The sequence below is a fragment of the Piliocolobus tephrosceles genome, chromosome 16 (genome assembly GCF_002776525.5).
Source record: "Piliocolobus tephrosceles isolate RC106 chromosome 16, ASM277652v3, whole genome shotgun sequence".
Classification (NCBI taxonomy): Eukaryota; Metazoa; Chordata; class Mammalia; order Primates; family Cercopithecidae; genus Piliocolobus; species Piliocolobus tephrosceles.
This window is the reverse complement of record NC_045449.1, coordinates 29,940,111-29,954,319: the sequence shown is the minus strand read 5'-3', so window position 1 is coordinate 29,954,319 and position 14,209 is coordinate 29,940,111. Positions and strand designations below refer to the sequence as shown.

At 40.7% G+C, this 14,209-nt stretch overlaps 1 protein-coding gene and 1 pseudogene across 5 annotated transcripts in view; one reads left to right on the top strand and one right to left on the bottom strand.

Moving 5' to 3' along the window:
• Nucleotides 1–14,209, bottom strand: part of AP2B1 (adaptor related protein complex 2 subunit beta 1) — a 140,024-nt gene that overhangs the window by 119,248 nt on the left and 6,567 nt on the right. For all 5 annotated transcript variants that reach the window (XM_023190821.3, XM_026447590.1, XM_023190825.3 and 2 more), the window contains exons 2-4: nt 14,135–14,194; nt 9,242–9,347; nt 1,731–1,866 (exon numbers count right to left, since the gene is read on the bottom strand). In XM_023190821.3, the coding sequence (XP_023046589.2) occupies nt 1,731–1,866; nt 9,242–9,347; nt 14,135–14,171 (279 nt within the window). In that variant the 5' untranslated portion in view covers nt 14,172–14,194. The remainder of the gene's footprint in view (nt 1–1,730; nt 1,867–9,241; nt 9,348–14,134; nt 14,195–14,209) is intronic.
• On the top strand, nt 10,285–11,574 carry LOC111525403 (annotated as a pseudogene).

Here is a 14,209-nt window from a genome sequence, read left to right as displayed (position 1 = left end):
TTTTAGAAATGCTATCTGATTTTTTTAAATGTACACTAAGTTCCAAACAGAGAAAACACAACTATTAAAAAAATATTAGGCTGGGGACAGTGGCTCACGCCTGTAATCCAAGCACTTTGAGAGGCCAAGGCGGGTGGATCACCTGAGGTCAGGAGTTCAAGACCAGCCTGGCCAATACGGTGAAACCCCATCTCTACTAAAAATACAAAATTAGCCAGGTGTGGTGGCGCACGCCTGTAATCCCAGCTATTCGAGAGGATGAGGCAGGAGAAACACTTGAGCCTGGGAGGCAGAGGTTGCGGTGAGCTGAGATCATGCCATTGCACTCCAGCCTGGGCAACAAGAATGAAATTCCGTCACAAAAAAAAAAATAAAATAAAAATTAATGGGAATGATCCCATTATTATTTTTTTAAATCTATGATAGGGCCGAGACAGGCAGATCACGAGGTCAGGAGATCGAGACCATCCCGGCTAACATGGTGAAACCCCGTCTCTACTAAAAAAAAAACAAAAAACAAAAAACTAGCCCGGCGAGGTGGCGGGCGCCTGTAGTCCCAGCTACTCGGGAGGCTGAGAATGGCATAAACCTGGGAGGCGGAGCTTGCAGTGAGCTGAGATCCAGCCACTGCACTCCAGACTGGGTGACAGAGCGAGACTCAGTCTCAAAAAAAAAAAAAAAAAAAAAAAAAAAAATCTATGATAGGAAAGATTTGATTGGATATTCAGTAATAAAAAAATGCTTTGTCCATTTTTAAAGACATGATGATATTGTGTTTATGTTTAAATAGAAGATCTTATCTTGACAAATATAAGGACAAAACTACTTAATATATGATGCTTAGGATTTGCTTTAAAATTATCCAGCAGGAGAGAGGGTTGGAGGTCAGAAAATATGTATGAGGATTATAAACAAGAGTGGTTATGTGTCAGTAACTGTTAAAACTGCAAGATGAACATTTAGGAATTTATTATACTAGTCCTTTTTCTTGAATATGTTTAAAATTTTCCATTAAAAAAATTAATCAGGCCAGGAGTGGTGGCTCGTGTCTGTAACCCCCGCACTTTGCGAGGCCGAGGTGGGTGGATCACTTGAAGTTAAGAGTTCGAGATTAGTCTGACCAACATGGTAAAACCCTGTCTCTACTAAAAATACAAAAATAAGCTGAGCATGGTGACGGTCACTGTAATCCCAGCTACTTGGGAGACTGAGGCAGGAGAATCACTTGAACCTGGGAGGCAGAGGTTGCAGCGAGCCAACATCGTGCCACTGCACTCCAGCCTCGGTGACAGAGTGAGACTCCGTATTAAAAAAAAAAAAAAAAAAAAAAATCAAATGGTGTAAGACCTACCAAATGAAACAAAAGTAGAAACTCCTGCAGTCTCCACTACTGCTGACTCATAAGCATAATTTCTACAAAGATAAAATAGGTAAAGCCGCCAGTTACTGATACTACAATGATATACCCAATCTTTGTCAACTTCAGAAGGTAAAACAGTGAGGTTTCACCAGGTTTTCTTCTACCCATCTGTCAAGGATGCACCAAGTCCCACTAACAGAAAGCTCAGCACATGGTTTGAATTTCCCTGGATGACACACACTGGTATATAGAATGCTTAAAACATGAACATTCCTAGTCATTGCCAACACTTCCCTACACTCCTTCCTTGTGAACAAAGGTTACTTATTTGCAATTCAGACTCTGTTCTTGAGGCCTTGGGAAAAGTTACCTTCACAAAGCTGTTCACGGCCATGATGGCCATGTCCGGCTGACTCTTGGCATAGTTCATCAAGTAGAGATACACAAGCTTCTTTAGTTCCAGATTGTCAGTCTGCATACAGTTCACTACGTCTGGAAAGAGAGAACTGAGAAGAGAGGGTAAAAGAGAAAAGGAAAGTAAGCAGGTGTTGGTGCCAAGCTGTTGGACAGAATATGAATAGCCTTAACTAACAGAGTGATTTGATGCCAAGAACAAATGTCCCCACAGCGGTAACTGTCACAGAAATGAATTATTAAAGAAACTGGCTGGGCGCGCGGGCTCACATTTATAATCTCAGCACTTTGGGAGGCCAAGGCAGGCGGATCACCTGAGGTCGGGAGTTTGAGACCAGCCTGACCAACGTGGAGAAACCCCGTCTCTACTAAAAATACAAAAAATTAGCCAGGCATGATGCTGCATGCCTGTAATCCCAGCTACTCAGGAAGCTGAGACAGGAGAATCGCTTGAACCTGGGAGGCAGAGGTTGTGGCGAACTGAGATCGTGCCATTGCACTCCAGCCTGGGCAACAAGAGTGAGACTCCTGTATCTCAAAAAAAAAAAAAAAAAAAAAAGGAAAAGAAAAGAAAAGAAACTATAGGCCAGGCATGGTGGCTCATGTCTGTAATCTCAGCACTTTGGGAGGCTGTAAGGATCACTTGAGACCAGGTGTTCAAGACCAGCCTGGACAAAATGGTGAGATCCTGTCTCTACAAAAAATTTTTTTAAAAAGCTGGGTATGGTGGTGCACACCTGCAGTCTTAGCTACTCAGGAGGCTGAAGCAGGTGGATCACTTGAGCCCAGAAGGTTGAGACTGCAGTGCGCCATGATCACATAACTGCACTCCAGCCTGGATGATAGAGTGAGACCTTGTCCCCAACCAAAAAAAAAAAAAAAAAAAGAAAAAAAATTGTAGTGCTGTTCTCAACAAGGTCTCTATATAGTTTTAGAATAAGTTTTTTATTATGAAAAATGTTAATCTCAGTGCTGGGATTACATGCATAAACCACTGTGCCCAGCTTCATCTATAATATTTTAATGCATATCTTAAGAATCCTTTTTTTTTTTCTTTTTGAGACACAGTCTCACTCTGTCACATAGGCTGGAGTGCAGTGGCACGATCTTTGCTTGCTGCAACCTCTGCCTCCCAGGTTCAAGTGATTCTAATGCATCAGCCTCCTGAGTAGCTGAGATTACAGGTGTGTGCCACCACGCCCAGCTAATTTTTGTATTTTTAGTAGAGAGGGGTTTTCACCATGTTAGCCAGGCTAGTCCCAAACTCCTGACCTCAGGTGATCCATCCACCTCGGCCTCCCAAAGTGCTGTGATTACAGATGTGAGCCACCACGCCCAGCCAAGTGTCTTTTTTTTTTCCCCCTACCTTTATCACATCCAAAACAAAACAAAAACAAAAACAAAAAAGCCAGGCCCAGTGGCTCACATCTTTAATCCAAGCACTTTGGGAGGCCGTGGTGGGAGGACTGCTTGAGCCTACGAGTGTGAGATCAGCCTGGGCAACACAGTGAGACCTTGTCTGTATAAATAATTTTAAAAATTAGCCAGGCATGGTGGTGTGCGCCTGTGGTCCCAGCTACTCAGGAAGCTGAAGTGGGAGGATCACTTGAGCCTGCGATGCAGAGGCTGCAGTGAGCCATGATCATGCCACTGCTCTCCAGCCTGAGGAACAGAGCAAGACCCCATCTCAAAAAATAAATAAATAATAACAATAATTATTTTAAAATATTTATTTTATGTACAAAAAGGTAACATGGTTTCTCTCATTGGGTGGGTGCCTTAGATAATCCATTTATGGAAGATCACTTAGTCCAACTTAATGAAATCTATATCCTTCACGTAGTGATGGAAACATTGGTGGCATATAACGAGGCTGAATTTCCACATCAGACTGTGCCCAGTTTCAGCATACACGACAATAGCAAGAACCCTGGCTGACTTTTCGTGGGTGGCTCTAGTAGGGCTGCTGATGAATCATCTTGCTTTCAGGAGTGCGAGAGGGCAAAAGGAATAATTCTTCATATCAACCTAGTACTGTTTCAAAGCACTTCAGTTACACTTTTTAATGTTCGTATTCTTCCATTCTTGACCAGTGGGAACTTAGCTCCCAAATCCTTGTGGCATGACCTGGTATTTTCCATACTTTCCTTTATGACAAGATGCTCCATCCAGGCTCATTTTGTACATTTCTAATCCCAGACCTAGAATCAGTCATCCTCCAAGATGTCCTGATTCCCTTTTAGTGAAATTATTTTTTTAACATTACATACTCAGACAAATGAAAAATTGAGAGTAATCAAATATAAAAGGAGTTTATACCTTTCCCAAGTTCTAGTTATTTCATGATTTACCATTCTCCTATAAGCCACAGGAAATAAATTTAAAGGAGCACCATTAGCTTGGAAGGGTTGAGCTTGTCAGATTCTAAAGTGTAAGCTGTATCTTTAAAATATAGGATAAATACAACTTTACGGGAAGTTAGCAATTAATCTTCCCCACAATGCTTTATCAAAGTACCTTATAAATGTTTAATACTGCTAAACATCTTGCTACTAGCATAGAAGAAAGAAAAAACAAATGTAGGTATATTTCCACAAGGAAAGTAAGGGGAAAAAAGGGAATGAAATAGCTGGTCACATGGTATACATCCCATATACACAAAAGGGTACAGAAGTAGAAATTATTCACAGAAAGGAAGCTGGACTCCGGTCAAAGAATCCACCATATCTCCAGTGAACCAGTAACTTCTGTCCTAAAAAGCAAACTATTTGTTTCACTTGTATGTGTGGTGCCTACCGTAGTTTCATGCACATGTAGATAATTTAGTAAATACTAAGAACCACTCTCCAAAAATGTGTTTTCTATTTCCTAGACTAGCTCATGCACAAAACCACCATAACCAGTAAATAAATGTGAAACATTAACCAATAATAAATTTAAGATCCTAAATAGTTTAATTCTAGCAATCTATACAAGGTCAAGAAGACTTAACAGCCAAAGATCAAGCAAGAAGCAAAAAGTGTTAAGTGCCAACCTATAAACTGGAAACCTGAACTTTCCAATATGGTGACCACTAGTTACATGAGGCTTCTAAACACAATGTGGCAAGTGTGAACTGAGATGTGATGTAAACGTAAAACACACACTGGATTTTCAAGACTTAGTATGAAAAATAAAATGTAAAATATCCCATTAATAATTTTTATGCTGATTACATGCTGAAAGGATATTTTAGATATACTGGGTCAAATAAAATGTATTACTAAAATTAATTCATCTGTTTCTTTTCACTTTTTCAAAATGGCTATTAGAAAATTTAAAATTACCTATGTGGTTCACACTGTATTTCTACTGGACAGTGCTGCACTTGAGGTTACTTGCAGGGAAGGCTGAAATATCACAATCTACAAATAGCTAATCTCCATTTTATTTCTTTGCACTATCTTTCTAGGCACAGCTCATATTTCATCTCCAAGAAGCGTTCTTCAACTATTCCTGTTAACCTGGATCTCTCTTTGGTAGAACTCATATTACCTTTAAAATATATATTTTGGTGCCTAATTATATAAATACGTTTTATTTTTCCCTAATTTTTTAAGTTTTTGGTCTCATCCACTAGACAGTAAGTGTCATGAAGGCAAACAGACATCCACTAACCTTTCTTTTGAATAATGATAAGTGGTATAGTGCTAGGTACATAATAAAATTATCAGCAATAGCAGGCATACAAAAAAAAAAAATCAAGAGTTTTAACTTTTCTGCAGGACACAGAAATAAGCTTGGTAAAACCACAGCAGACCCTGTACAGAGTTATGACAATTTTTCTGCAGTTTGAGACCTGCCTGACCAACATGGAGAAACCCCATCTCTACCAAAAATACAAAATTAGCCAGGCGTGGTGGTGCATGCCTGTAATCTCAGCTACTCGGGAGGCAGAGGCAGGATAATGGCTTGAACCCGGGAGGCAGAGGTTGCAGTGAGCCAAGATCACACCATTGCACTGCAGCCTGGGCAACAAGAATGAAACTCCGTTCCCCCGCCAAAAAAGAGTTATGACAATTTTTACCATTCGTTTGTACTGATGCTTTCAATCCAGATTTATTCTTTGGCAAAAACAGCCCTTCAGTGACTAGACAGATCACGGATAGGCAACTACCACCTGTGGGCTAAATCTAGCCCAATGCTGGATTTTTGTACAATCCATGAGCTAAAAGTGGTTTTTATAGATGAACTAAGTGTTCATCTATATGAATCTTGGCCAGGCATGGTGGCTCATGCCTGTAATCCTAACACTTTGGGCGGCCAAGGCAGGTGGATCACTTGGCGTCAGCCAGGAGTGATGGCAGGCACCTATACAGTACCAGCTACTCAGGAGGCTGAGGCAGGAGAATCCCTTGAACCCAGGAGGAAAGGCTGCAGTGGGCCGAGATTGCGCCACCGCACTCCAGCCTGAGCGATGGAGCAAGACTCCATCTCAAAACAATAAATAAATAAAACAAATCCGATGATGAAAAATACTATGAATCCTAATTAAGCAAAATGTTATCATCCCTCCAAAAGAATCCCACTTAATAGTAGACTTGTGGTACAGAACATTATACTTAACTATTATTTTACTTCGAATATCCTCAATAAAAAATTTGTGGAAATTTGTCGTCTCTCTTGTTATGTAAGTACCTACCTAATAAACTCAGTTTCGCCTCTTTGCCTGCTAAGCAAAGAGTACTTTCTATGCCAGCCTGATGTACTTACTATTTTGTCCTTTACAAAAAAGTTTGCCAACTCCTTAGACAGATGGTCACAGGACAGCAATTTAAAAACCAAATGTGCTTTATGTGCTAACAAACAAAAGAAAAATAGCAAAAATTCACCTCAGAAGAGCAGCAACTGGATCAAGAGAAGATACAGAGTCATTTCCTACACTGCCATTTCTATCTGGGCGCCCTGTCTGGCTAGGGAAGCAGCCCTTACCTTTTCGGTCTCAGGATCCCCTTATACTCTTAAAAATTCCTGAGATCCCAAAAAGTTTTTGTTCGTGTGGGTTATATACCTATTGATATTTTACCATGTCAGGAATTAAAACTGAGAAATTTTTTAAAAATTAATGCATTAAAATAAGAATAAACCCATTTCATAACATTTTCAAGGTAAAATGTACTGTTTTTAAATTAATGAGATGGTAACACTGCTTTTTTTTTGCAACTCTCTTTAATATCTACTTTAAATAAAAACGGCTTTCTCATATGTTCCTGCATTCAACCTTTTGTAGAATGTTGTTTTGAAATATAAGAAGAAAATCCAACTTCATACATGTATAAAACTTGGAAAAGGAAATAATATTTTAATAGCTTTTTCATATAACTAGATATTCCTTATTTTCTTTCTCTTTTTTTGGTTATAACTAGAAATTCTTGATGTTACACTGAAGCTAGACAAGCCGGGCACAGTGGCTCACACCTGTAATCCCAGCACTTTTGTGAGGCCAAAGCAGGTAGATCATGTGAGGTCAGGAGTTCGAGACCAGCCTGGACAACATGGTGAAACCTCGTCTCTACTAAAAATGTAAAAATAAGCCAGGTGGTAGTGGTTGCACGCCTGTAATCCCAGCTACTGGGGAGGCTGAGGCAGGAGAACCACTTGAGCCTGGGAGGCAAAGGTTGCAGTGAGCCGAGATCACGTAACTGCACTCCAGTCTGGGTGACAGAGTAACACCCTGTCTCAAAAATAAATAAATAAAACTAGACAAATGGTGGTTTTCCTCTTTCTGAGTCCACACATTGTAGTTTCTTAAAAGTTAGTTGAAATATAGAATCTGAAACCATATCAATAAATTTTTTGTACTTGATTGTATTAAAATCCATTCATTTACATTCTATTTTGTTTTTCTTGTTTTTTTGTTCTTTCGAGATAGTCTTACTCTGCTGCCCAGGCTGGAGTGCAGTGGCGCAGTCCTGGCTCACTGCAACCTCTGCCTCCTGTGTTCAAGCGATTCTACTGCCTCAGCCTCTAGAGTAGATGGGATTACAGGCACATGCCACCACCATGCCTGGCTTTTTTGTATTTTTTTAGTACAGACGGAATTTCATCATGTTGGCCAGTCTGGTCTCGAATTCCTGACCTCAAGTGATCCACCTGCCTTGGCCTCCCCAAGTATTGGGATTACAACCGTGAGCCACCACGCCTGGCTTACACTGTATTTTGAATAGATCTTTTATCCGTCCATAATTTTGTGATATACATAGGCTCTGGTCGTTTGGAAAAATATTGGTTCACTGAGTTATGCTGACACATTTCATTATAAAACAGTAAATAATCACAACCATTAATTTCACCACCAATCTCCTCAGAAAAGTCTTTAAGCATTAGGAAACTGTCAAGCTTATGATGGGAGATACAGGTTTTCCAAAATTCTAATTTTTACTTTAAAACCTGAAATGTATCTATTGTCAATTTTTTTCCCTTGAAGTAACAGGTTCACTTTGTTCATTTTTGATAAAATATCTTCCAAATACCAAAGTCTGATTAAATATAGTTTGTCTCGCAATCATTCTTTCATATAAAAATGGTGTTTGCAATTGAAACAACTGCACAAGGGCTTTTTTTCAAGTCGACCATCACACTGCTATGCAGCAGAAGAGCTTTACAGGTAATTCCTATTTCATCAAACAGAATATTAAAAAGGTTCAAGTTTTAATAAAACAAATTTTTACTTCTCATGAAGGACATTCCTAAGTGAAACTGCTCTTTTTTAGCACATGGTGGTAAGGAATACGATGACTACCATTATGGTTGGCACCACTGCCTTGATTCATGCTGAGGCACCAGCAGTTTTACCCACCACCGCTTTGCACCATCACTGTAAACATCAAAATAGTGAAAAAGGCAAGTAACATCTAAGAATTATTATGAAAACACCTTTGACCTCACGGACCCCCTGAAAGGATCCTAGGATAATCCTCAGGGGCCTGCATATAATCCTTACTTATTTCCAAATGGTCTTAATTACAGAAATAAGAAATAAGACTACATGGATTTGGTTAACATTGATTTTCATCTTGAATTCAGCAATTGAATGTACAGTTGTAAAGCTGAGGGCAGTGGCTTCAGCCAATTAAAGATCATGTGAACTTATGCTTCTCAGTATACTTTTATCATCTTCTAAAACTACCTCAGCCAAAACATTTGCAACTGTGCCAGCTCTCAGGAGGTGTTATGCTAGATGTGAATGCAAAAAAATCAAACTCGTTTCACTGTTCTAACACAAACACACACACACACCCCAAAACAAAAAAAAACCCCACTTAAGTAGAGCATTAATACAAAAGCGACTGTACTTCCTGATAATGTTTTTAGTAGGACAAACCCATTCTTAGAGGTTCCATGATTATGACAGTTTTAAAGGAAAAGCAGTAAAGGCCATAAGATGGGGTATGGACCTCTAAAGTAATAAATAGTGATGACTCTTACCTAACATCCTTCCCCACAGTCATAGCAGCAATCACTTTCTTCACAGCCTCCTTTCTCTTTTCTTTCTTTTCATTGTTGAGCTCAGCTTTTAGTTCAAATATTTCTCCTGCAAGAGATGAGAGCAAACTGGTGAGGTCCCAGGACCACAGATTTAGAGCAGAATACTGCACTATATAATAACCAATACCGGGATAGCAGAGCAGCAACTGAAATAAGATTTTAAAATTATAGAATACGTAAAATTCAAAGCCCTAGACTATTATCTGACTCACTGATAAGGAAGTCATCAGTAAGTTTTAAAAACCTTTTAAATTATGGCCAGAGAGGAAGGTGCAATCCAGATCTTTAAGAACCACAGAAGGCCGGGTGCGGTGGCTCAAGCCTGTAATCCCAGCACTTTGGGAGGCCGAGACGGGCGGATCACGAGGTCAGGAGATCGAGACCATCCTGGCTAACATGGTGAAACCCTGTCTCTACTAAAAAACACAAAAAACTAGCCGGGCGAGGTGGCGGGCGCCTGTAGTCCCAGCTACTTGGGAGGCTGAGGCAGGAGAATGGTGTAAACCCGGGAGGCGGAGCTTGCAGTGAGCTGAAATCCGGCCACTGCACTCCAGCCCTGGCGACAGAGCCAGACTTCGTCTCAAAAAAAAAAAAAAAAAAAAAAAATTGCTGGGCGCGGTGGCTCAAGCCTGTAATCCCAGCACTTTGGGAGGCCGAGATGGGCAGATCATGAGGTCAGGAGATCAAGGCTAAGCTGGTGAAACCCTGTCTCTACTAAAAAAGACAAAAAACTAGCCAGGTGTGGTGGCGGGCGCCTGTAGTCTCAGCTACTCGGGAGGCTGAGGCAGGAGAATGGCATAAACCCGGGAGGTGGAGCTTGCAGTGAGCTGAGATCCGGCCACTGCACTCCAGCCTGGGTGACAGAGCGAGACTCCGTCTCCAAAAAAAAAAAAAAAGAACCACAGGAGTGGGAAAAAGTAAATCTCATTATATCTAGCTACAGTGGGGAGATAACAGTATATGAAGAATGATCTTCCATCAGAATGTTAAAGTCTGGAGAAGAACATAAATGTAGGTAGGGAGAAGGCATTATTATCTCATTTACCCATGCTCGGCTTTACAGATTAAGAAATGAGGCTCAAACTTCACAGAGTGAGTGACAAACTTGGGCTAGCACTGTGTCTCCTGACTTTTGAATTCAAAGCTTCTCAACCCTGGCCACACACTCATATTACCTGAGAAATACTAAATATAACAAAGTACAGGCTCCACTCTGGGCCAAATAAATCATAATGTCAAGGAGAACTCATATTTATACCTTTAAGAACTCCACCAAGTGACTCTAATGCACACCCAATGTTGAGAATCACTATTTTAATCAGTACTTTAATAAATTAGTGGGCTTTAAGGCCCTTCCTATTCAATCAAACAAGAATAATCTTGAAACCAAGAATGGTATACAATGGAGTCAATTCCAAACGTACAATCTTGAATGACTGCTTAGGCTCCGCACTGTAAAATGTCAGAGACTGTAACCACTATTTTAAGGCCTGGTCTCCAGGCTCACTTATCTTCAAGATGCTGGACCCAAAATAAAAAAGAAAGTAACAACCCTAATATCGTTTAAAAGAAATGGAAAAAAACCACTAAACCCATGAAAAAGAGGTTGACTACTCACACCTCAATTTTCCATCTACATCCTCCAGCTCATCTACCATGCCTCAAAGACTTTCCTCCACCTTCAAGACTGTTCCTGTCGTTCCTTTCAACCAGATTTCATTCACCAGCACAGAAACAGTGGGGAAAGTCTCCGCTTTCGGAGGTTGCTACTGCCACCTCAGTGGCCCCGGAGCGGGGAGTGCCCAGGGGTCCTTCGCCCCCGGCCATGGCCCCCTCAACCGGGCTTCGCCGCCACCTGTGTCTGAGCTGGACTGTGCGGGCGCCACGCTCCTCCGAAAGGCGCACGAGACAGCCTTCTTCCCCTGGTTCCGCAATAGCCTCCTGGCATCAGGCATCGGTCATCAGGGTTACCTCCTTCATGCAGAGTGACATGGATGGCGAAGCAGCATATGGCTTCTTCCTACTGGGCCGCCTATGCGTGGTGTGGAGCAGCGTCTCACACGCGGTGGGCCTGGCGGCGCTACGGGGACCCATGCAGCTGACGCTGGGGGGACGCAGCTGCAGGCGCCGTGCTTGCCGCCAGCCAGCTCTAGGTGTGCGCCGTGGGCTTCTACATGCGGCAGCTGGAGGTGGACGTGGAGCTGGTGCCCGAGGACGACGGGGCGGTCTCCGCGAAAGGCCCTGATGAGGCGGGCCGACGGCCACCAGAGTGAGCGACATGGCCGTGGGCCCTGGCAGGCTCTGGATGACGGCGCCTGAGGGCTGCGACATTAAAACCTGACCTCCCCTCCTCCAAAAAAAAAAAAAAAAAAAAAAGAAAGAAAAGAAATAGTGGGGACAGAACACTACGTGATTTGCCTGAAACCCTTACGTGGAAAGGAAGAAATCAGTAAGACATAAGTAGAACACTTTTTCGTTTCAATATTCATGGCCAATAAGGCAAAAAAATTGTTCCAAAATTTCTATTTAATCAACTGCTACAAAAGTAGCATAGTAAGAAAAGCTGGGCCCTTTAAAGAGTCATTCTTCATAGGACTCTTCACCACCTCCCAGCCTGCCAAATCCAGCTCTTATCTCCTCTCATTCACTTCCGGGAACAGTATAGGACAAATGGCAGGGTTTCAGGAAGTCTGAATTGTGAACAGCAGCAGGTGTTATAGAATCAAAGCAGGATGTAACAGAAATTATTCCAATTCCAAAGGCATAAATTTAAAGAATATGTTTCAGTGGCAGTTCTGGTGAGTGTTGCAGGAAGCACAGGGAACACAATCTATCAATTTTTTTAAAGTATGATGTTTATCAGCAGTGATTCAATCTGCAGTCTCAAACTTTTACAAATGCCTGAATTAAAAAAAGGTCACCAGGACCCTTTTCAAGAGTAGGTTTGAAGACTTAAGAGAGTTTTAAAATTGTAACTATTTAATTGTAATTATATCTTTATATAATTATAGACATTTTGTTCATCAAAGCATACAAAATGTTAACAGAAGAAATAAACATATTTCCAAAAGAAAATCAGAAAAAGCTGAGAATGAATGACAAGTGGCTAATGGTTTTTGTGAGGTGTAAGTAATAAAAATAAGGAGGAAGAAGTTGGGCAGGACCAAAGAGGGGTACTAAAAGAGGGAAAGTCATATATTCTACAACTTTATTAAACTCCTATCTTTTCTCCCTCTTCCTCCCTCCAATCAAACCTACCAAGCACTGTTAGCAGCTAGCAGTAGTTCTCAATCATGGCTACACATTAAAACAATCTGGGGAGCTTTCTTTTTAATTTTTGTTTTCTTTTGAGACAGGGTCTCTCTCTGTTGCCCAGGCCAGGGTACAGTGGCACAGTCACAGTTCACTGCAGCCTCAACCTCCTAAGCTCAAGTGATCCTCCCATCTCAGCCTCCCAAATAGCTGGGACTACAGGTGTGCACCATCATACAGGGCTAATTTTTTAATTTTTTTCATAGAGATAGGGTCTTACCATGTTGCCCAGGCTGGTCTCAAACTCCTGCACTCAAACAATCCTCCTGTCTTGGCCTCCCAACATACTGGGATTACAGGCATGAGCCACCATGCCTGGCCACGTGGAGAACCTTTAAAATCCCCACACCCAGACCATATTCAGGACAAATGAAATCAGGCTGAGGTTGAGACCCAGGCATCAATATTATTTCAAAGTTCCCTGCCTGAGCAATTCTAAATGTGTTGCCAAGATTGAAAGCTACAGACAACAAGCTGATGTAATTAAGCAACTCACTGCAACAAGAGTAAAAGAAAAATGGTAGCTGGTGTCATGTCTGGAATACTTTGGTAAATATAAGGACTCCTGAATACAAAAGCACAGAATTCTGATCCTAAGCAACAAATAAAGCAAGCTAAGCTACAGGCACAATAAGCTGAGATGGGCTAAAATGTTTGTCTTTGATGGGAAGACCCTCCACATTTCTAGAAATGATCTATTTTATTTAGGAAAAATTTTACAAAAGATGAAAGGTTAGACTTTCCCCAGAAGAATCCTTTGTTCCTAGACCCAAACACACACGCAAAAACAAGCATTATATTACTGATAACAAAGATGATGAGACTAATAAGTTCAAAGCCCCTCAAGTAATTCAGTCTATGACCTAAAAATCATAGATGGCTCTGGAGATTTCCTGTTTTAAATACACATCTAGACGAAGAACAAGGTAGATGTATATGGACGGATATGAAAATAACCCATTTCTATTTATTGTTTTGCAAGATTGCGTTTTCATTAAAGATAAAAATTTTTTAAATCATATGTATTAATATATACACTTACATGCATGGAAAAAGACTTGAGGATATATACCAAGTTCCCTTGGGAACTGGAACAGGGAGAACTTTCATTTTTACCTTTTATATACACATCGGTATTGCTTTAATTGTATTCTTTGTTATAAAATGTTTATTTCCAAGTAAAAATTATTTAATAACAGAGAAAAAGTATGCTGCTTCTTTTGTCCTCCTCACACTTAACCAATCTTCAATGGATCAGTATTGATCTCAAATAGAAAAGAGGAGTCTCTTTCACTAAACAGAACCTTCAAGTCAAAATAATGTGCATCACAGCCCTATCTTTTAAAACCTACTCTTTAATAACTTGCATGAATACATTCATCTGTAGAAGTAGCAGATGTCCAATGAGATTGTCAACATGTAGTATGTCTGAAGGAAGAGGTCAGGAACATTCTGCTTGGGGCAATCTTACACTACAACTTTTGAAAATTTTCAAAGATTTGATTGTATTCTCATACTTACCTTTTTTATTGGTTGTGAAATACTTGGAGTCAGTCATGACTTTGGATCTTTAATGTGCACCTATAGCAAGAGAAA